This window comes from Eretmochelys imbricata, chromosome 7 (genome assembly GCF_965152235.1).
Source record: "Eretmochelys imbricata isolate rEreImb1 chromosome 7, rEreImb1.hap1, whole genome shotgun sequence".
Lineage (NCBI taxonomy): Eukaryota > Metazoa > Chordata > Testudines > Cheloniidae > Eretmochelys > Eretmochelys imbricata.
Window position 1 is genome coordinate 31,402,055 of NC_135578.1, and position 23,825 is coordinate 31,425,879.

Consider the following 23,825-nt stretch of genomic DNA (forward strand, 5'->3'; position numbering starts at 1 on the left):
GAAAAGTGTCTTACCTACATCCGAAAGTCTTAACCATACAATCTTTGTGTAGATGTTCTTATTCCCGCATCAGAGCGTCTTTTATTGTTTTAGCTTATGTTACTTGGGAAGGGGTTTAAGATGTACTGAAAAAAGCCATTCTTCCACCAAAATAAGGGGAAGGGAAAAGTTATACCACTTTAACCGGTGTAACTTTCCCAACCAGACATGGCTAGAGAGAACTCTCTCCCCTCTGTGATTTTCTGGATAAATTCCATCCCATTATTCTTACTAACACCCTCTTGTACCACCTATGATATGCTTTGGTCAAATATAAGTTATTCAGCTCAAAACAGGGGTAACAGAATGAGCTTTTCTGATCTATTTTAAGTAGAAGGTCAGCCTAGCTAATCCCTTTTGACCTTTAAGGGTATGGCTTGAGACTTAATATAGGCTCTTCTCTGGAAGTCACCCCAATCATCCCGCATACACAAAACCCTCTCTCTTGACATTAGTGGTGCTTTCAGCCTGGACTAGCTGGCCCAGCTACAGATGTTGGTTAAAGCCCAGGTTCCCTTTTCATTCAGACTGGTAACTTGCCCACTTTGCAGCGAGGACACAAGCTAAGTCACTCAAGTGCTGGTAATCCAATGCCTTCCCTCAGTTGGCCCATGTGCCCAGGAGGACAGACTAGTTCTCCCATAATTCACTGGGAAAGAATCATAGAGCGACTCAGCTCACTGCAGCACAAAGAACCATGGGATACGCCCCCAGAAGTCCTAATGACAAATACAAGAAAGTGTAGCACCAGTGAGAACACAGTGAGGAGGATAGGGCTTTGCAGTGGCTGATCACACCATGGCTAGTCTAATGCAGGTGTTCAGAGCTAGATGCCAATCACCCATGCTAACTGCAGTGAAGATATACTCTGATCTATGAATCTCAAGTAACTCCTCCCTCCCTTTTGGCATTTACACCTAATACATATACTCCTCATCAGCTCCAAGATCCATCCTTCCATCCCCACAACTGGATCTCTTGGTCAAGCCCTTATGTCCTATCTCAACTACTGCAGAAACTGACACACTCATCGTCCCTTAATACAGCCAATACAAAGAGGCAGCTGCTAAAGTTATCTCCCTTGTCTGTCAATTTGGTCACATCACTCCCCTCGCTGAATCCCTCCACTGGCTTTTGTTACAGTAACCCCAGCACATAGCTCATACATAGCACTTATCAGCACATCTCAAAGCATTTTACAAAAGAGGCAAGAATCATTATCCCCATTTTACAGATGAGAGGAGAAGTAACTTGCTCAAGGTCACCAAGCAGGCCAGTGGCAGAGCCAGGAACAGAAGTCATGTTTCCTGAGTTCCAGACCAGCGCTCTATCCACTAGGCCACACTGGATCCCTTGGTACTTGGTCACCTCCTTTAAGGTTTATGCAACTTAGCCCTTCCCTAGTTGAGATTCACATCCCCCTCCACCTGCGAACATTCCTACTCTTATGTGCCCCCAGAGTCATCTCAGTGGCCCCTAAGCATGGCTTAACATTCCAGAACATATCCACGGGAGCTAAACCCCCTTCACTTCCAAGTTCCTCTTAAAAGACTTAAGTCTATTATGCTGACTATAACGGATCTTGATGATGCATATATAAAATTCCCTTCTTTTGTTCTCCTTCCCAAACCTTTATCAGCCCTTAGACTCTGAGTGACTCTAATAGGGACTGACCACTCTTGTATGTCTGAAAGTACTTAAACCAGTGGTAGTCAATAGGCCAGGGGTCGGCAGCCTTTCAGAAGTGGTGTGCCGAATCTTCATTTATTTACACTAATTTAAGGTTTCGAGTGCCAGTAATACATTTTAACATTTTTAGAAGGTCTCTTTCTATAAGACTGTAATATATAACTAAGTTATTATTGTATGTTAAGTAAATAAGGTTTTTAAAATGTTTAAGAAGCTTCATATAAAATTAAATTAAAATGCAGAGCCCCCCAGACCGTTGGCCAGGACCCGGGCAGCGTGAGTGCCGCTGAAAATCAGCTCATGTGCTGCCTTTGGCACGCATGCCATAGGTTGCCTACCCCTGCAATAGTGCCGCGAGCCAAATCCAGACCACCAGATGCTTTTGAATGGACCCCAAAATCTTTTTATTTACCTTTTTTTTTTTTTTTTTTTTTTTTAAATTATTTCCTCCAGAATCTGGACCTTGACAAAAAATAATTGACTACTCTTTACTTAGAGATGCCATGGAATCTCCATTACTTGAAGTCTTTAAACAGGATTGGCTGTCTTTCTAAAAGCTATGCTCTAACTCAAACAAAAGTTATGGGCTGGATGCAAGAATCACTGGGTATGGTTCTATGGCCTGTGTTATGCAGGACATCATATTAGGTTATCATAGCGATCCCTTCCGGCCTTTAAATCTATGACTTACTAGGGAAGCTGAAATTCACAAGACTCTAGGCCTTTAAATTTTGATTTGGGACTTCAACCATCTGAAGTCTGGTCACTCAAAAGAACAAGTGCTCTTGAGAGCCTTCTATTCCTCTTCAGACTCTCAGACGATGCCAGACGGTGGATAGTATCACAAAGAATGAGAATTTTATACCCTCACTATCACTTCTCCAAACTATACACACTAATGTTAAGCATTACTGAGCAAAGATTTAATTGGTTCTACAGCCAGAAACGCACGAGTCCCATTCAAACTAGCATCATACAGGACAGCACATTTCCCAACAGAAAAGAACAGTGAGAGCTTAGGTAGCAGTCTAATCTTCAAAGTGCTTTACAATCATTAACTAATTAAGAATGTAAGACTCCACAGCAAGACAGGTATATATAATCGCCCTTTTACAGGTGGGGAGGCAAGGAATCGACTTGCTCAAGGCCACAGAGTGAATAAATCTGTGATGGAGCTGGGATTAGAATTCAGACCACTGGAGCAAAATCATGCGGGCAGATGATGAATAAAGAATACAAGGAGGAATCTAGAACACTTTCTAATTCTACAGTACTTCCCAAGAGGATCTCCAAATTGCTTAAGAGTTCCTCCGTTTTTAGGTTAGTTTACCACCATTTTACAGAGTGGTGGACTGAAATTGACTTAGGTTTCTTCTTTTCTCTTCTCAAACCAAAGACCAAACAGCCAATCCTTGATAGAGCCAGGAACATGACCCAGGAGTCCTGACTCCCAGTCCCCAGCCTGGACCACTTGATAACACTCACAAGCAGCCAGAAAAGACAGCACAAGGTTTGGATGTAGAGCAATGGTTCTCAAACTTTTGTACTGGTGACTCCATTCACATAGCAAGCCTCTGAATGCGACCCCCCCCTTATAAATTAAAAAGTGTTTTTAATATATTTAACACCATTATAAATGCTGGAGGCAAAGTGGAGTTTAGGGTGGAGACTGGCAGCTTGTGACCCGCCCTGTAATAACCTCACAACCCCCTGAGAGGTCCCAAACCCCAGTTTGAGAACCCCTGATGTACACTTTCCTGAAAAATGCATTCCCAGCAAATCTGTAAAACTTGCGGTTAATTTACTTAGAGACGCCGTGGAATCTCCATTACTTGAAGTCTTTAAATCAGGATTGGCTGTCTTTCTAAAAGCTATGCTCTAGCTCAAACAAAAGTTATGGGCTGGATGCAAGAATCACAGGGTACAGTTCTATGGCCTGTGTTGTGCAGGACATCATATTAGGTTATCATAGTGACCCCTTCCGGCCTTTAAATCCATGACTTACTAGGGAAGCTAAAATTCACAAGACTCTAGGCCTTTAAATTTTGATTTGGGACTTCAACCATCTGAGGTCTGGGTCACTCAAAAGAACAAGTGCTCTTGAGGGTCTTCTATTCCTCTTCAGACCCTCAGACAGTGCCAGGCAGGGTAAAGAGACAGGCTACAGAGAAGCTGTTGAGATAATCTCTGCCAGCTAGAACAGTTCCTCTGAAGGGAAGGGAGCTACTGAAAACATTTAGCAAACAAACCCACCTGGCTATGGGGAAGAGACTGGCAATGTGCTTTTAGACCTTAAAATAGCAACAGTGTTCATTCTCAGACTTCCACTGGGGACTACAGCAGTAGCTGCTCAGAGCAGCAGTTGTTCCCGAGACAGGAAGGGAGTTATTTCTATCAGAACACAAGTCTTTAGCCTAGCTAGTTTAACAAGTCAATTCAAAAATCTCTTCTTTAAAGACACTGAACTTTAGCCAACTACCTGGGTGAAAGCAGCTCTTGTGGACATGGAGGTTCACAGCAGTCACCCTGCTCCATAGCAAGTACAGAACTGTGGAATGGGCACACAAGGAAAGCAACTGAATCTCCAGTGGTTGGAAACTAGGACAGGGCAGAGCACTGGAGTATATATTTCAGAGATCGATCCCGTCACTCGTATCTCAAGGTGGTGGAGGAGGGATATGGTCCATGTACTCTAATAGGGCTTTTCTGTCTCAAAATGGAATGGATGTATTGCTTCATACTCGGTGGAACTGGCTTTTTATTGCTAACAATCTGCAGAACAAACCCTTCCTACTCAATGCAAAGTTTCACTAATATGATCAGCAAGAACTCCATGGCCACAAGGATGAAGCTGCAGCAAGTATGAGTACAAGGGCCAGTTGCAGAAAGGACCAGCACAATGGGGAAATATGGGCCAGTGACTGAGGTACCAGCCTAGGACTTGTGAGACCTCAGTTCAAGTATTCTGCTCTACCACAAACTTCCTGTGTGACCCTGGGCAAATCAGTTAGTGTCCGTGCTTCAGTTTCCCCATTTGTACTGCAGGGATAATAGCACTATCTTCACAATAGCAGGACAAATACAGTAAAGATGGTGAAGCACTCAAATATTAGGGGGCCAGGTAAGTACTCGAGAGTGATTTTGGAGTTTCTTGGTTCAGTGGTTGTTTGCAAGGCAAGTTGCTTTAGTTTGAATTCCTGCTAGTGCAGCCTCTTTTAGACACAGCCAGTCACAGACTGCAGAGCTCTGAAGCCAATGAGGCAAACCTTAACAGAAAGCTTCATAATGGTACCACACCATAAGGCACACCACACTAGCCCAATTGTCTATATTGCCCAAGCTAGAAACCCAGACTCTTATTTCCACATGAGCCCCAGTCAATTGCAATTGCTCCAGCAATTTACAACTACAGAGTTGTTGCATCTTCCGAGAATAGCCTTATGACACAGATAATACCCAGCTCTTATCTAATGCTTTTCATCAGCAGATCTCAAAGCACTTCACAAAGTTGGGATGTATCATCATCCTCATTTTACAGCTGGGGAAACCGAGGCACAGAAAGGGCAAGGGACTTGCCTGAGGTCACCCCGCAGGCCAGGGGAAGAACCAGGAAGAGGAGCCAGGTCTCCTGAGTCCTAGTCCAGTGCTCTACCCAAACTACCTAATAAGACAGGAGGGATGACATTTTCCATTACATCACAGCTACGCCAGGAACAGTACTCCTCTTCTGTGTCCCTGTGCTTGCACCTCAAGCAGACTACCAACTGAAGCTGTGCCTGTGTTTTGATAGATTTATGAAGGCCAAAGAAATTGCCAGACCAGATCATACCCAAGGTCCATCTATCCCAGTATCCCATCTTCAACAGCAGCTAGCACCAGATGCTTCAGAGAAAGGTATGAGAACCAGACAGTGGACAGATGTAGGTTAACCTGTCCCCCACATAGGTTTCATCCTAGTCTATGTCAAAGATTGAAACGTAAGGTTTAATATTCCTTAAACCAGAATTTTTTCCAATTAACTGTTACACCCTGGATATTCTTGAGATCCATTTAAATATCCAGTCTCTTTTGGTAGTGGCCGCAATGACTTCTTGTGACAGCAGAGACCAAGGCTCAAACAAATACTAAAGCCAAAAGAAGCAGGTGCTGATGGAAGCTTAAATCCATTTTGTTAGTGTTCAGGTTATTTCATTTCATAATTGCAGAAACTACTGTATGTTTGATCTTTTTCCTAGACATACAATTCAGAGGGCACACATGCACACACACACAGAGCAGCCACTGGAAAACAAACTGGGAAAGTAACAGAACGTCCCATACAAATGACAGCCCCATTCTCAGAGCAAAGGAAGTTTAAGATGGATAATGTACAGGAGAGGCTTACTAAACAAAAAGAGCACATGTAAACAGAATAGCCAGCCAGCCAATTCAGGTAGATCAATTCAAAGTACATTTAGACATGACAGTTCCTTCCCTCAATACGATTCAGCTATTGCACAACCTGCTGCTGTTTGCAAGTGTTTGGCTTTCTGATAAATATGAAATGCAGCACTCCAGAAACAAGCTACTAATGCTTGGAAGTTTGGTTGCTTCGAAGACTGAGCTTTTGACCAAAAGCATCTCATACCAAGCCAGTAGTTTTGGCTCTCTCTCAACTGTTAAAGTTACCCAGGGAAGAAGGCAGAATTAAAGGAAACACAGAGCTAAGCATCAGCCATGGGGGAACTTCATGAAAACACAATGCCATTAGAGAGATGCTTTCCACGGGAATATCAGAATGACTAGCTTAATTTGCTATTCAAGGCACTTACATTTAAGAAACACCTAGCCTTTTTTAGCTTCCATAAAGCCAAACATGTACAACCCACCACCCCCACCTAACAAATGTATCCAGATATTTTGAGTTTCATTTTAGATTGAGAAATAAAAAAGGACTACCAATGTGCTTATCTGACATTAATCAGAATCTGAGTCACAGATGAGGCGATATAGAGCAACTTTCTCAGCTTAGTGTAACCAGAAGGTTAACAGAAAGGATTGGGACTCATGGGTTCTATTCCCAGCTTTTCCACTCACTTGCTACAATGATCTGTCTTCCCGTGTGAGGCTGTGGTAATTAGAGGGTTTGGGTGGTATTTCTGGTATGTTTGCTCCCTATACTTGGAATATGTTACTGCTCTTAATCTAAATCAAACGGTCTCAAACTTATTTTTAAAGGGGGGAGGGAATGGACCATACCATTTTTGTCTCATGGGCATCACACAGCTCTCCTTCCCAGTCTCAAATATCCCTGCAACTCTACAGCAACTGTGGACATGGAAGAGTCATGTTAGGGAAATATTTAACATGCTCTTATCTTCTTTCAGCAAGAAGAGGGAGCTCCGTGCAACGCACTGATTCTCACAGACTGCTAGTGAGCATGCCATGGGACACAGCTGAGGAACCAGTGTTCTGAGCCAAGTCAAATAGAACTTGATATTACAGAGATAGACAACTTATAAATGCTTGTCAGAATATTGTACAAGCCAGATAACATCTTTACGCTTTATCGTTTCATTATAGTAGCACACAGAGGCCATGACTGAGATCAGAGGGTATTGTCCTTAGTGTTGTGCAGACAGTGGGGAAACTGAGGCACAGAAATGATGTGACTTGCCCAGTGTCAGAGAGCTGGCAGAAAGGAAGGATGGTCCAGTGTTTATGGGACCCAAGAGACCTGGGTTCAACTCCCTGCTCTGTTACTGACATGCCCAAGGTCACACAGGGACTTCTCAGTCTCTGTGCCTCATCTTTCCATCTGTCAAATGAGGATACCTCCCTCCCTTAAAGGAGTGTTGTGAGAATAAGTACAGTCAAGACTGTGAGGTGCTCAGATACTATAGTAACAGGTTTCAGAGTAGCAGCCGTGTTAGTCTGTATTCGCAAAAAGAAAAGGAGTTCTTGTGGCACCTTAGAGACTAACCAATTTATTTGAGCATAAGTTTTCGTGAGCTACAGCTGAAGTGAGCTGTAGCTCACAAAAGCTTATGCTCAAATAAATTGGTTAGTCTCTAAGGTGCCACAAGTACTCCTTTTCTTTATAGTAACAGGGGCCATATAAGCATCTTACACAGCCTGTGGCAGAACCAGCAATCAAACCCAGATCTCTAGAGTCCCAGCCCACAAAGCAATCCTGTCTCTGCTTCAGTTCAGCCATCTGCAAAAGACTATAGTGGTACATCCCTTCCTCACAGGCATGTCACATGGCTTAACTAACTAGTGTCTGTAAAACAGAGACATGGCACTGGGAAAAGGCAGGGTATTTGTTAGGTGCTGCTCCCACGTTCTTCACCATTGGCTTTATTTGTAGTCATTGCTGTTACAGGAAGTTCCCATCTACCAAGCAAAAATCACCATTGAGCACTAACTGGTACAGGGACATCAGACCTTACCAAGACCAGCCTAACCAGTTTGGCAAGCATTACCCTATCTCTAGCCTCCAAGTAGGGAAGAAAGGGTGATTTAATAGCCCAGAATAAAGCTCTGCAGCTGGGACTCCCCCATCATGTGACTGTTAAGCCACAGGATGATATTTTACCCATTACACTTCTTCATAAAACAAGGAAACAGAACAGACAGTTTGGGTTCATAAGGAAGTTTCATTTGTTTCTGTCCCCAGGAATTTATCACATGAAATGTCAGGGATAATAAGGGGAGAGAAAAAATAGCAATACTGTATTAGAAAAATGCCAGCAGAAAAAGACATCTGCAGATATAGCTCCCAGCAGGAATTAAGAAACTCAGGACTGGAAAACACAGTAGGAAAAATATCAGTTTTGTTTGACACATGTGCTAGACATACTGCCTACTACAAAGACTCCTGGGTTCTATGCCTTACTCGGCTACTGACTCTTTGGCTGCCTCTTAGGCTGTGTCTACACTAAAATGAAGTGAGCTGTAACTCACGAAAGCTTATGCTCAATAAATTGGTTAGTCTCTAAGGTGCCACAAGTCCTCTTTTTCTTTTTGCAGATACAGACTAACACGGCTGCTACTCTGAAAACTAAAATACTGGTATAGTTTAGTGTGGGTACAGTTATATCACCATAAAGATGCCTTATTCCCCTTCCAGTATAGGAAGAGCTATATCAGTATCAGACATCTTTATAGTATTATAACCCACATTAGCATTTGCACCAGTTTAACTGTCAGAAAAAAGTTACACCACTAAGGATACGTCTACACTGCCCACGTTACAGTGCAGCCATGCTGCCGTGGCAGCATTGTGACGTGGGCATTGTGGACACTTTATCGCCAGGGCGGAGCTCTCCCGGCAATAAAAAAACCACCCCAAGCTCCGCTCCCGGCAATAAAGCGCTGTCTATACTGGCACTTTTCAGAGCTAAAACTTTTGTCACTCGGGGGGGGGGGGGTTTTCACACCCCTGAAGGACTACACTTTTAGCGCTGAAAGTGACAGTGTAGACACAACCTAACTAACAGTAAGTGAAAACTCTTTGGAGTAGAGCCCTGTGCGGATACAAAATGTGTGTCCGCATCGATCCACAAACATGGTCTGCAGAAAGCCCCAGATATAAAGCGGATATCCGCAGATTTGCAGGGCTCTACTTTGGCGTAAGAGCCTGTCTTCCTCCATGACTGTGAAACACCTAGCATGCTTTGGGGCCATACATCAACAGGAGTCTGGGCTGCAGTTAACTTCACAATTTATGCTCACCTCACACCATGGGAAATCACCATAGCTTGGACCTCCTAACAAAGAAAAAAAAACAACAACTACACACAGAGCATCAGCATGCCTTAAAACCCATACACTGCCTCCTTTGCTGGAAAGTAGCAGTTAGGCTTTCCCACTCATAAGAACCAGGCAGTACCAATCTCAATATTTCCACTTAGCTCATCGTCAGCCTCACACTGGCATTTTTAATACCTCCTTGCAGCTAATATAATCCTGAAAGCTGAACTTCCCCAGTTGGGAAGCCAACCTGAAGAATAAATCTTAAGGCAGAGAGAAGTGGGAAGTACATCACATAGGGAGGTTGCTCTGGGTCTCAGAAGCTGGACTTCTGCTCCAGTTGAGAACTCTGCTCTCAGCTATGCTGCACCATTAGCATGTGGCAAAAGGCACAGAAGGAACATGTTTAAGCAGTAAAACATCACGGATAGGACCAGAGTGCTCATTCAAGTAACAGGCAATAAAGCCAAAGACTTCACAATTTTCTGCATCCACCACACTATGCAGCTACATATTTAAAAATATCATTAATTTCCAACTGATGTAGGTATACGTGTAAAATGCACTTCCTGGGAGATTACTGAAATCCCTGCAATAGGGCGGCATCCTCTGCCAGTGGGTGCATTTGGGAGGGTTAAGAGATGTATATGATTTCACCAAGTAGGATGTGAAAACAGCCTTGTCAAACAACCCCTGTTTATCTGAAATGTTTCTGGGACAGCAAAAGCATTTGGATAATTGAGAGAATTAGCCAATTCCCATGGGGGGTGAGGGTGGACAGAGACCCTGAGAAAAGGGAGTTTTATGTTAGAGGAAACAGTGTAATACTGAGCTGTACACGTAGAAGTTTTTACTTCGAGGATGAAATAGACGTGAGTTTTGATGGTCCAGATGCCTGAAATATTTATCCACAATGTTCTAGATAACAGAAATTACAACACTTCCTGTTTTTAACCTCAAAATAGTTGACTCTACCTTGAAAGCAAGAGGTGCTCAAGCTAAATTTTCCACCTAAAACAGTTTTTCAGACAAGGCCCACCTCAGTTTTGATCATGAAAAGACACCACAACAAAACAAAGTAAACTTTGGTGAAGCGTTGCTTTTCAGTTTAGATGATCAGAGAACTAAGGGTGTAAATGGTACATGTAAGTCTTGCAGGTCAGGACTTAGCTGAGTTGGAAGAGTTGCATGGAAAAGGATTCTATACAAACCCCCTACCCTGCCTTTGATGCTGTTATCTTAAAAGCACAAGATGACTCCAACGTTAAAAAAGCAGCAAGAGATGGAGATGCACTATAGTTTGCTTTCCTTGGTTTCAGTTCTCTGACACTTCTCCACAACTCCCTCTTAACACTGCCACAGAGATAAATTCTTATTTTATTGATAATTCAGATTCCTGCCAACTCTCCAGTCCTCCAGTTTTAACGGAAGCAGATGACTGAAATCTTGGCTCTGAATTATGTTCTGCTTTTGCCTTTCTTTATTATGCACCACAATCGTCTACTTGCAAACCCACCCACCCCCCAAGAAAACAGGGAAGGACATAGCTAAAGAAGCCTAGATAATTAAGAGACAGTTCAAAGTGTCAGAGTCAGAGATCTGCATTCTCATTATCCAACCATACACACAGGGATAAGGGAAGCAGAAGCTTTATTTTTGTGCTTCAGCAATTTAAAGTTGAGGCAGCTGAAGAGAGATCATGGAAACAGCTTTAGATCAATCATGCTTAAATGTCAGCCAAATTTAGTTATTTTGAATAAATTGTTAAGCACACAAGATGAAATGAATGTTATGAGACCAGTTAATAGAAACAGAGGGAGCCTCTCCCCATTTTGCAGTCGCATTCCTGCTCATTTAAAGGCACCTACGAAAAAAAGTCTAAATCTAAGGAGCACCAGGGCACGCAGTGAGACCACATCCAACTTCATCCCTGTTGTAACTCCACTGACATAAGGCATGGATTAGCGATCAAATGGTCCAGCTAGGGCCCTCTTGGCCACACAATGCACAAGTGTATGTACAGTACACAAATCCACACCTCCCTGCGCTTTATTAGCGGAGGGGACACAACCACATAGCGGTCTCTGGACTGGGAGGGAAGCCCGCTTTTGAAATACCTTTTCTTTGGACAAGGGGAAGGGGAAGATTAAGTAGCACATGGCTGCTACAGAGCATCAACCACTGAGAATGAATCAGACTTCATGGAGTGAAGGCTGTTATTAGGATAGAAGTCCAAGATCTTTCAGACTGCAAGGTCCACCCCTTGCCAGGCTTATCTAATGCAGAATGTGTGTGCAGGTAGTTATCCTACCCATTAAACCAGTTAGCAAGTCACACAGGATCTTGTCCTGCAATGATTCTCAGCACCTCACGGGAACCAGCCCAGAAGAACAACAGCACCCCACCTCTCCCTTAATGGATCACGTTCAAACAGATCCTCTTCTTGTTTAAAAAAAAAAGTCAGGTATAACACAAAGCAATGAATAAATTACCTTCTGCTATTACACAACCTGCCTCAACTGTACTCTTGAAAGAGTGTTCACTCTGCCCAAGAATACTCTTTACAAATAAGGTCCAAAAACACCTTTTGATTTCCCTTATGCAGTTAAACAGAACACTTGGAGGGATCCTGGCTGCACAGCCAGCCCCTTCTTCTCTCCACAAATCAACTCCAAAAAAATCACTGATTGTGAGAAGCTCCCATCTACAGCAGGTCTCAACTCACAAAGGCCAGGGGAAAAAAAAGAGGTTAGATTGTGTATTTCCTAGGAGCTGTTTCCTAAATTCATCCTGGGGAGGCAATTTGCTCACTAGTTGTCACTTATCTCGCACACACCCATGAAAGAGCAAACCACCACCACCTCCCAAAGCATCTTGAGCTGCATCAAATGAATGAGGCACTGGAGATAGAGGTAACCCCTTGGGTCTGAGACCTAATAAGGGCATAGGGAGATACTGAGTGAGCGTGAGAAACCCAAGGAAGGACTAGATGTGATACTGAACAGCAGAGAAGGCAAGGAGATTCAGAGCAGGGGGCCATTTCCCTTGCCCAGTCAAAGCCCACATCATTCATCATAGATCAATGAGGCAATTAATATGTGGGAGAGGAAGAAGAGATGGAAATGCTCCCTGCTCCAAACTGCTCATGCACCCCATAGGGGATAGATCAATCCACTGCCCTCTCCTTCCCATTTCAGGGAGATTGTGTTGAGGGTGGAACATTAAGGGGGCACAGAGCCACTCCTACATCATCACTCATTGGCCTTTGGGTATAAGAACTAGAGAGAGCGCTCTCTCATTCCTGCAGCATGCCTCTCTTTCGCCATGGGAGTGTTACAGGGTTCTACAAGTGTCCCTGCACCCACTCTACGGTGGGGGGGGATTAGGAAGATACACAGAGGTCTATAGATCTGTGCACAGTCTCTCCCTTACCTGTCTCCATATCTCATTCACCAAGGAGCAGTTAGTGATGAAGTACTGGGGGGCATGGGTACACATACAGGGGTTATCTCTGACCTGCACCACCTCCCTTCCGTTCACCATGGAACGGTAGAGTATGGGAGGCATAAAGGGAGCTACTGGGTGGGGGTATGTATGCACATATAGGGGATTCTGTAGGAGTCTCCTGTCTTCCTGTTCCACATCCCCCAGCACAGAGAGGACCAGGTGGATACGTAAGCACCCAAGAAGGGTGCATAGCGATCTATGGAGAAGAGGCAGGCTCCCACCCCTCACTTTACCATAGAAAACATGAGGTAGGGATCTATAGGGGATGGGGTATTACCCACTCCATAGCCCCACAGTCACTGCGTGCTCGATGTACCCCATACGGTGCAAGGAACCCCTCTCCTGCCCTCCCCAGCATGCCCTCCCCTCAGCAAAACATGGAATCCCGCCCGCCCGTGGGGTAGGAACCCCCCAGCCCCCTACCTGCTCCGTGTCTCTCTCATTCACGGTGGGGAGGGGGCTTCGGCCGCTGCTCGACATCTTGCCCCCCCCTTGGCCAGCGGCTCCTGGGGCTCCGGCAGTTCCTGGGGCTCAGGCCGGGGCTCTCCTCACACCGCTGGGGGGCGGCCAGGCCACCACCATGGGGGAGCCCCAGGGGGAAGGGGGGACTCAGGGAGCAGGAGGGCGCCGAAGCTCGGACATGGGTTTCCGCGGGGCCGCGGTGAGGGAAGCCCGGCCCGACAGCTCAGGCGAACCCGGGGACGAGGCGCGGGGACCAGGCCGCGCCGCCGGCAACCAGGCTTGCGCGTAGGCGAAGGCTGCGCGGAGCCGGGGCTAAGGAGATCCGGAGGCCGAATGCCCCCGGCCAAGCCGCCTTCTCCGCCCCGAGATCCGGCTCCCCTCAGCGCATCTCACACTCACACAGCAGCAGCTCCCAACATGGCCGCCGCCGCCGGCCTTCGGCCATTTCCGCCCCCTTCCGGAAACATCCGAGCCGCCCGCCAGAGTCAGTTTCCGCCGGTTCCGGAAACACCAGCCCCCCACCACCACCTGCGGTCGCCTCACGAAAACACTCGACTCGCCCTCCCTCACTATCGCCTGCTCCCGCCTCCTTCCGGAAATATCCGAGACAGCGGGCAACGCCCCTTTCACGGTCGGTCATTTCCGCCTCCTTCCGGAGAAACCCGAAGTTCACCTTCAGGGCAGCGATCGGACATTTCCGGACGATTGCCCGAGAGTTCCCGAAGGCTGAAGAGTAGCAGTTTCCGGAAAACTCCCCGCCCCCGCTGACGCACCGCTCGGCAATTTCCGGAAATTAACGAAAATAGCCGAAGAGGCTCGGTTCTTTCCGCCTTCCCTAGGCGAGCTGGGGGACGAAAGCTGGCGGAGCCGCCCAGCTTCGGCTATTCCCGCCACTTTCTGTAAATAGGGTCTGAGTTTGCATCTGAAGGGGTTCATTCTCCGGTGAGGAGGAGGGTAGCAGGGCTGGGGGGGGAGAGAATAAATCACCCATCCGGATACCTGGATGTGAAAATTTGCACACATAGATGCACACCTGATTGTGCAAATATGTATGCATGTACACACCTGGTTGTGCAAACATCCACAAGTGTGCGTGTACACCTGGGCACATCTACATAGGCACACATGGTAGGGCTGCAACAACTCCAAACGCCAGCGCTCAGCCATCAATGTGCGTGCACGTCATTGTATCATAGGACTGGAAGGGACCTTGAGAGGTCATCTAGTCCAGTCCCCCACACTCAGAGCAGGACTAAGAATTATCTAGACCATCCCTGACAGGTGTTTGTCCAACCTCCTCTTAAAAATCCCCAATGATGGCGATTCCACTAGGTAGGCAACTTATTCCAGCGCTTTGCACCCACACCCACACCTGCGCCCCCTGGAGACACAAGGCTCACCTGCACACACTCCCTCCCGGCCCCACGCACACCCGTGCGTCTCTTCCTTCATACACCTACAAGCAGCTCTGGTGGAAACACAGGGTCCCCTTCCCCTCCCAGGGTCCTCCTCCGTGCATGGGGTTGCTGGTGCTAACCCCCTCCCCCCCCCCCCCCCAGCGCACAGGGCCGATCGGAAGCCTTATTTTTTTCATATGACCAGATTCCGCCTTCTCTGCTGCTGGTACTGCTGCCAGAGTCTCATTACCCAGCTACCTGGGCTGGTACAACTACAGCTTGGGACTGAAGTGCGCCAGCAGCGGCACCTGCTGGTCAGAGGTAGACCTGCAGTTGGTGGGCCCGCAGCTCAGGGCCAGGGGCAAAGGCTGGTGCACTCGGGACGCCGCTGGCGCTTGGGGGCGCTCAGAACCCCACTCAGCGTCCTCGAGATGCTATGGGAGCACGCTGCTGTCGACGACGTCCAGCGCCCCCGTTAGCCCAAGCTGGAGTGTGCGAGCACCTGGAATTAGTTGGGGGGGGGAGACACAACTGCACATGCATATATCCCCAGCTGTATGCATCAAACCACAGCTACATCCACATAGTCATGTGCAAACACACATCTGCTTGCACAGCCATGTGCACACACTCAGGCACTCCTACCCGGAGTCACAGCTGCCTACACGCACCTGTGCGTCTCGACATGCAAGCACATCCACAGGATTTCCCAGAGTCCCAGGCGCATGCACATACCCACACCTGCACGCGCACACGTGTGCAACAGCCCTTCACCCCCACACACACACATGATCTCTCTTCAGCTGCCTCAACTCTCAAACTGTAGGTTGCGACTCCATTTTAATGGGGTCACCAGAGCTGGCTTAGACTTGCTGGGGCCCAGGTCCAAAGCCAAAACCCAAGCGCCACCGCCCGAGGCTGAAGCCAAAGCCTGAGGGTTTTAGCCCTGTGTGATGAGACTCAGGTTACAGGCCCCCTCCCTGGGGCATCCGTTTTGTGTCCTCCCCCACCCCTTGCCCAGGTCAGTGGGGCTCGGGTGTGCTCAGGCTTCGGTTCCCCCTCCTGGGGTCAAGTAGTAATTTTTATTGTCAGAAGGGGGTCACAATGCAATGAAGTTTGAGAAACCCTGCACTAGAGGATGCTCATTTATTGCGTGGCCAACATTAACACAACCAACATGGACTGGCTGATGCTTGCATTTGTGGATCATTCCAAAATCTGGGTCTCTGTTGGTCTCCCTCCCACACAAACTAAATACCCTGTAAAGAGGGTAGATTTCAACCAGAGTAGTAGTGCATAGGGAGCTAACAAGGAAGCAAGTCGAGCCCTTAGTGGGGTGCAGCACCAGGTGGATTATCAAAACTGTTGTGTTCAAAACACGCCATGACACATTCCACACCACAGCAAAGCTACATGCTGCCTGTACGCTTAGCAGCTTGGCACACAGCACCTAATCAGCAATGGGGGACTGCTGTTTGGGGCCCGCTCCCCGGGGATCCCTACCCAGATGTAATGGGTAACACACCAAGCATCCAATGAAGTGAGCTGTAGCTCACGAAAGCTTATGCTCAAATAAATGTGTTAGTCTCTAAGGTGCCACAAGTCCTCCTTTTCTTTTTTACACCAAGCAAAGTTTTCAACTGCCAGTTGAGGGTCCCAGGCATGAACAGAGCTTCATGCCACATCTGAATGTCAGCCCAGAATCATACAGAGTGGGGAACTATTCTATGCAGCTTTATTGTTGTTCTGTGTATCTCAGGATCATGTCGACCAAAATCAGGGACCTCATTGTCCCAGAGGCTGCACAGACCCCAACTGAAATCACAGTTCCATAGTAAAGGCAGCCTGGGCTTAAAATCTAAACAGACAAAGGTTGGGAGGAGATATGTAGGCCCAAAGAGGGGAGGATTCTTGCCCAAGGTTAGTGTCAGAGCTGGGAAAAGCACCCTGAGTCCCAGCCCAGTGCTCTACCCACTGGGACGCACTATTCTCCATGGCTGTGGTTTGCAAGCCTATAGGCAAAGGGACACAGGCACAGCCAGGGCTTGGACCCAAGAGTCCTGGCTCCCAGCAGCCAGTCTTTAATTGCAGCTAGGGCTCGTTGAGCCAGACTGACCTATTGGAAGGCGGTTACATTCTTTCTTTCCTCCCAAAACTCCTGAGTCCTGGGGCTGGTGCCAGGGACAAGGAATGCCTGACAGCAGCCAGCTTGGTGCATGGGGTGGTGCAGAAAATTACCTCCCCCCACCCCCTGCAGCTTCCAAGGCAGCAGGGAATATGCAATATGGGGGCAGGAGACCAATCCACTCACCCTGCCAGCAGGGGGCAGTGTTACTCTCCAATAGCAGCGCCTAGCAAGATTTTAAGGGAACTGAGGAAATGCAGGTTACAAAGGCACCAGCCCCCGTTTACTGGGGGGTCAGTTGCAGGGTGGCCAGCCCGTGGCAAGCAGTGCCCACTGGCTCTATGGCCACCTGACAGGTTGGGGCTTGCTCAGGAACAAGGGGCAGGGCCCAGGAGTGACTGGAGTGGGTGATTTATGGCAGGGCAGCAGAGAGAATTGTCCCTGTGCAGAGATGCTGCCCCGATCTGTGCCCCACTGCTGCTGCAAGGCATGGAGCACACAGCCTCCTGACATCCCTGCTCACATGGGCGGGGTGCCCCACATAGCTGGGGGCACACAGTTTCCCAGGCACCCTCTAACCAGTCAGTTGGCAATGGCAGTTCTTACTGGCAACTGGAGCCTGGAGTTGGGGACAGGGGACAGGTTAGGGGAGAAAAGAGGCATGGGTTGCCTTGGAGGGGGCACATTGGTGCCCGGGTCCATGGCAGTGCCTGGAGGAGGGGACGCAGCATGCTCCAGTGGCTCCAATGCTGGCCCGGGAATCCGGGCTGTGGGAGGGGTGTGGAGTCTAGTGAGTTTGAGCAGGGAGGCTGCAGGGCCTGGCACAAAGGGCCTTGGGGTGGGGGGTCTGTGTGGCATTACGGTAACACAGGTGCCAAGTAGCAGAACCATGGCTGATTGGGGAAGGTGGGAAGATTTCTGTGCCAGAGACCGGAGGGTGGAACTTAAAACCCAGTCGGTTGTCAGCAAACAGCATGTGTGTGACTGGCAAGCTGGTCCCAGTAAGGCTGGACTGGAAATGCAAGAGGAGGATAATGGGGGCGGGGGAAGCTGACCACAGGCGAGGGGTGCAGCAGAAGGCAGCCTAAAGGCTGGGGGGCAGCAGAAAGCTGCCCACTTGATGGGGGAGACAGCCCACAGGGGGAGGGGAGAGGACCTAGAGGGGAGTGCAAGGCATTTCACAGGCTAGGGGCCAATTGGGGGGGAGCAGAAGGCAGCACATAGCCTTGGGGGCAGCAGAAGGCAGCCCGCAGACTGGGGGGAGGAGAGGGGAGTGGAAGGATCCTGTAGGGTGGGGTGAGGAGGGGGGATTGTAAGGAAGCCTGTAGGCTGTGGGGAGAAGGGGGACTGTGCGTCAGGATTCCCTCCCCCAGCTCTGCCTTAAAATAGTAGTTTCTACCTATAAAGCCCCATGGAGGACAGGAGGAAGGTGCTGGGGGGGGCAGACACATGATCAGGTGGTGAAGGCAGGGAGCTACTTTGCCATTAACCCTTCACTGTCTTGTCCCCACCACCCAGCAACCCTGACTGCTGGACTGAGTGCCTGGGTTGCGGGGGCAGGGACTCAGCTCTTCCAGCTGCAGAGGGGAGTCCTGAGTACCAGCAGTGGAGAGGGGGTTCTGGGCACCGAGGGGTGGGGGGCTCTGCAGGGACGATGTGGAGGAGCCCTGCCCACAGTGGAGAACCAGAACAAATCAATGGCTAAAGCCAAGGGAGGAACAAGACACCCCACCACCAGCTGGCATGGCCCTGGGGGTCATTGGAGGCACCCCACACACTGCCCCCCAGCAAAAGGGGCCCTGCCTGGGGTTGGGAGGGCCCTAAGGCCTGTTCCATCCCTTGGCATCTCTGCTGGGGCTACCATGGGCTCCTCCATAGCCCCCAGCCCTCCGAGTCTTCCAGTCCTGTGCCCCCCAGACCCCTTCCCCTCCAACCCCCTCTGAGCCCCTCAGTCCTGTATCCCCTGGACCCCTTACTCTCAACTGCATCTGAGCCCTCCAGTCGTGTGCCCCCCAGATTCTGCACAATCCTGTGCTCCCAGACCACTTTCCTCTGAGCCTCTTACCCTCACAGTGCCTCTGCATCCCAAGCCCCTCCCCTCCCAAGGAGGTGGGGGATGCAGCCCCTGTGGCCAAGGCGAGCTTTGGCCAAGGGCACGATGCCCATCATACACATAGCTGTTTGGATATACGGGGTGGGTCAGGCTGAGGAACCCTTGTAGCACCCACAAGGGGGGCTGCTTCCAACAACAGGACTTGTTTAACAGCAGGGGGAAGCTGCATGGGCCGGGGGGGGGGGGTGTTGATGGGTGGGACCATGTATAGGATGGGTGGGGCATGCTGAGATACGTGACAACATGCCTGTGATCGAATATGCATGGAGGATGTTGACATACACTGGGATGTGCAACAGACATGAGCACATACATGGGGTTTCTAACATATATGACAACATGCATGGGTATTAACACACTTGGGTGATGCTAACATGCATGTCAACAGAAATGAATTACGCTCACATGAATGGTGGGTGCTAATACATGTGACAACATATATGAATATGCTATCATGGAGGGAGGGTGCTAACATATGTGACAATATCCATGGGAACTAATATACCCGGAGGATGTTAATATGCATGACAACATACATGAAGTATAACATGTATGGGAGACTAACTTGCATGGAGCTGCTACCATCATAACCCAGTGCTAATGTGCATGGGTGCTAACATGAATGACTACATATATGGAATGCTAGCATGCATGACCATGTGCATGGGGGATACTAACATATCCGAGATTGCTAGTAGCCACGGCAACATGCATGGAGACAGTAATACACATGGTGTTCTTCACATGCATGACAGTAGGCGTGGGGGTGATAAGTCAGACACTATGCAAGTATAGTCTTTCCCCCTTAGCTTCATACCTATGCCATGGCTGAGATGCAGCCACCACTGGGGAGGCATAGCACAGGATTCAGGTCAGGGACAGCACGCTAGAATCTTTTCCTGCAAAGCATTCTGGATAATGACATATGTAAATGGTTAACCCTGCTGTACTCAGGGGGAGCTTTGGGCAGGTGGTCTCTGGGGCCAGGTGGGTATGCCCTAGTCAAATGAATAGGGTTATGGGATGGCAGGGGTTAAGCCCTGTGTACTGGCCTGACTCCAGCTTGGATCTTTCTATTGCCACCCACCTCCGCAGTTCTTCCTCACCGTGTACCCTTAGGTGTTAAGCAGTCTCTGTGACCCACCCCAGAGGTGGCTGCATCTCAGCTCCAGGCGAGGGATTCATCTACAAACAGCCTTCGTGCCCCACTCCAGAGGCAGCTGCATCTCAGCACTAGGCGAGGTGTCCCTGTATCAAAAGCCCTCAGCTCTGCCCCAGAGGTGGCTGCATTTAAATGCCTCCCCTTGTGTTGTTACTCTGAATCCCATCCCCCCCGCCATGTTGCCTGCTTTAAATCCTGCAGCTGGCACATCCCAGGCTAATGGGTCTTCACAGGGAGCGGTGCTGATGGGTCCCCCGGAGGCAGTTCAGCTGATCACCACCAACACGGTGTCTGTCGATACCCATTAGAGGGCAGGGTGGCAATAGCACTGTGTCCCAGCTGCAAAGCAGCACCTGACTCAAGGCTGGCGTGGGGAGAGCTATCCAGCTGCATGCACCCTCTTCCTTGCATTGCAACCTCTGCAGACACCAACTACTGTACGATAAGCCTCCTGCCCCACCCTGTGCCAGCCTGTGTGCACATGCCCTGTCCGTGTGCTTCAGAAGCAAAGATGCAAGGTAAGAAAGGGCGTTAGCACCCACTGTGAGCTGGTGTGTGCCTTAGCACCTGACATGCCAGCTCCCTGCCCCCCCTGCAGGCACCCACCCTGCTATCTCCTCAGACTCCCCATGTGTACTTGGTGCCAGCTGGATCATTCCCCCTAAGGGTCTTGAAGGAAACTCCCACCAGCACACCTGCAGCACTGGCCCGTCAAACAGGTGCATTATGGGGTTTGAGGGACCCTAGGTGGGCCCAGTGGTCTGTTCCAGGGTGGAGGAGAGGGAGGGATACCAGCTGGATGGGCCCATTGGTCTGATCTGGGGTGGCAGAGAAAGCGAAGGATACCAGGCTGGGCCCATAAATCTAATTGGGAGTAGATGGGTCACCAATCTAGCTGTATCTACGCCCAGGGCAGGAGTGGATTAGAACCAGGGAAGGGCTGACTGGAAGGGAAGGATATGAGAGCAGCACATCAGAGGTTGGGAGACAGCAGTGCCTTGGGGGGGTGGGATGCTGTCATAGATGGGGAGGCAGCACTATCATGGGTAGGGTGCTGTGGGTGAGGGGGCAGTTGTGCCATGGGGAGGCAGTGCTGTGATGTAGGGAGCCAGTGGTGTCACATAGGGAGGGGGACAATGCTCATGCTCTCGGCCTAGCACAGGGGACAGTATTGATTTTTCTGCTGGGCCTGTTCTGCCTGCAGGGAGATCTGTGGCGTCAGAGATCGACCGGGTAGCGCGTGGGTGGGGCAAGTTGCTTGTCTCAGCAATCTCCGTCCATGCTTGGGGCAAGATGCGGGGGGGGAGGGGGGCGCTCCAACAGATACCTGCAGGGCTGACCCGTCCCCCTATCCTCCTCCCCAGGATTCTCTAAAGTAGCACAACCCCTGCAGCATCCCAGTGGGCGCCTCCCAGAAAATGCTGCCCCCCGTCCGTCCGTCTAAGTTGATCCCCTGCATCCCATTCCCTGACCCTGAGCCAGCCAATTCCCTCATCCTTTGGCTGGATCAGAGCCAGCACCCACTAGAAGGAAAAGACCCCAGATCCCAGTACCCACCCTACTGGGTCATTAAAAATAAGCTTAGACAACCACTGCTGGCCCCAGTAACAAAGCAGAGCTTACAAGCAAGTTACACAGTGCATGTGAGAAAATAAGTGGGGAGAGAAGGGGGTTGAGAGTCAGGACTCCTGGGTTCTGTTTTCAGCTGTGGGAGGGAATTGGGGTCTCATGGTTAGGAGAGGGGGAATTGTGTCTGTATGTTACTCTGCTCCAGCCTTGGGAATAGAACCAGAAGTCTTGACTCTCAACCTCCCCCTCCCCCACTTTAACCCACTTAGACCCCACTCTCTGCTGAATAGAAATCCCAGAGTGCTGACTCCCAGCCACCCACTCTAACCCACTCAACCCAAATCCCCCCTGGAGATAGAACCCAGGAGTCCTGATTCCCAGTGGCAGGAGAGACAATCTGATAGAAAGAGAGACAGAGACCCCAGACATGTGTTATAATGGTTAGTTCCATTCTCCCCCCGCCTTTCCTGTTTAGCTGTGACAATGGAACAGTCTCAAGAGAATCCCCCTCACACCCCCCCCCCCGCCCACTGCAAAATTATGAAAGAGATTTACAACTCAGCACAGAGTGACCCATTCTGATTGGCTGCTGATGACATAATTCCTGGGACCCCAGGAGTGGGATCTCTGTGGATGAACCCAGCTGGGTAGTGCACAGTGGGTCTGGCCCAGCATCTCTAGGGAGCACCCCCACCACCTGCACACTGCTGGGGCAGCCCCAGACACACAACCACACAGACCCAGCACTGGGCTATAGGGTTGGGGGATCAGCCTGGCCCAGGGTGAGACTGCGTGTCTGATTGTACATATACACTCATGTTTACATGCACACCCACCCAGCACACACACACACAACTCATGCCCACACACCCACGTGCTTAAATGCGCGCATACCCTATACACGCATATTAGGGAATATACACGCATATTAGGGAAATCTTTCTAACGCTAGGTCTAGCTCTGGAATAGGCTTCCAGGGGTAAGGTCAGCGGCATGGATTCCACCCCTTTACCCTCCCCGTCCAAGCAATAGGCCCCATTCTGCTCTCCCTCCACCCAGGGGCATGATTCTGGAGTCCTTGAGGCACTTCCGGATTTGCACCTAACCATAGGATCTGGTCCTGGCTCTTTGAACCCAGCAAGGCGTCCCAGAGGGCATATATAGTGCCTGGTTCACTGCTTTCCTCCTTGAAATCCCCAAGGAGCCAGAGCTAGGAAAGCCCATTTAGCTCATGGGCATGACCGGACTGTGCTCAACCCTGGTGACTCATAGCTTTGGAAAGGCCCCATGGGAGGGTGCACCGGCTCCCACGCCAGCGGCAGTGGCAGGGGGAAAGAGGATGCAAGGCAAGCAGTCCTGCAGCGTGACTGCTCCTGAATGAGGGATTCAAAGAGCCAGAGCCCCCAAATGCTGCCGCATGCCAGCTCTACCAACAGGGCTAGTCCAGATGGGCCAGACTGTGGGGTTCAGTATGGGAGTAGCTCAAGGTCCACCCTAGGGATTTGTGGGATGGGTCCAGAAAAGGGTTCTGTCTACTACGCACACACGTACGTATAAATAAAGGAACACTGTCTCACGTTCTAGTTCCCATTGACTCCAGTGGAGCTGTGCCTAATTTACACCAGCTGGGGATCTGGCCTCTGATGTTGTGGTACCTGAGTCACCCCCACCCCATTACCTCACCAATAAATGGGCAGGGACCTGGAGCTGTTGGCTCCAGCTCAAGAAGTTTCTCATTGAGCCAGTTGGGCATGTCTCTTCCCATGCTGTGTGTGTTACCCATGATTAACATGCTATGTGGTCCCCCCCGCCCTCCCGAGATGCTGGTGAAAGGGAACCCACAGCATTCAAAACAAAGGCACTGAGATGCAAAGGCAAAGCTGCCTCTACCAACCCTCCGGAGCATGCTATGGTGTTGGCGTGAGAGGCAGAGTGGCCTGCGGGGCTTGGGATCTGTTGGACGTGTACAGTGGGTGTGGCTTGCATGGATTTGGGATTCAGTGGATGTGGAAAATGAGCATGATGTAT

General features: G+C 49.5%; 1 protein-coding gene across 4 annotated transcripts in view; it reads right to left on the reverse strand.

Annotated features, from left to right (window-relative positions):
• Nucleotides 1–13,867, reverse strand: part of MARK2 (microtubule affinity regulating kinase 2) — a 104,723-nt gene extending 90,856 nt beyond the window's left edge. For all 4 annotated transcript variants that reach the window (XM_077820992.1, XM_077820991.1, XM_077820988.1 and 1 more), the window contains exon 1: nucleotides 13,393–13,867. In XM_077820992.1, coding sequence (XP_077677118.1) covers nucleotides 13,393–13,449 — 57 coding nt within the window. In that variant the 5' untranslated portion in view covers nucleotides 13,450–13,867. The remainder of the gene's footprint in view (nucleotides 1–13,392) is intronic.
• Nucleotides 13,868–23,825: the final 9,958 nt, after the last annotated feature.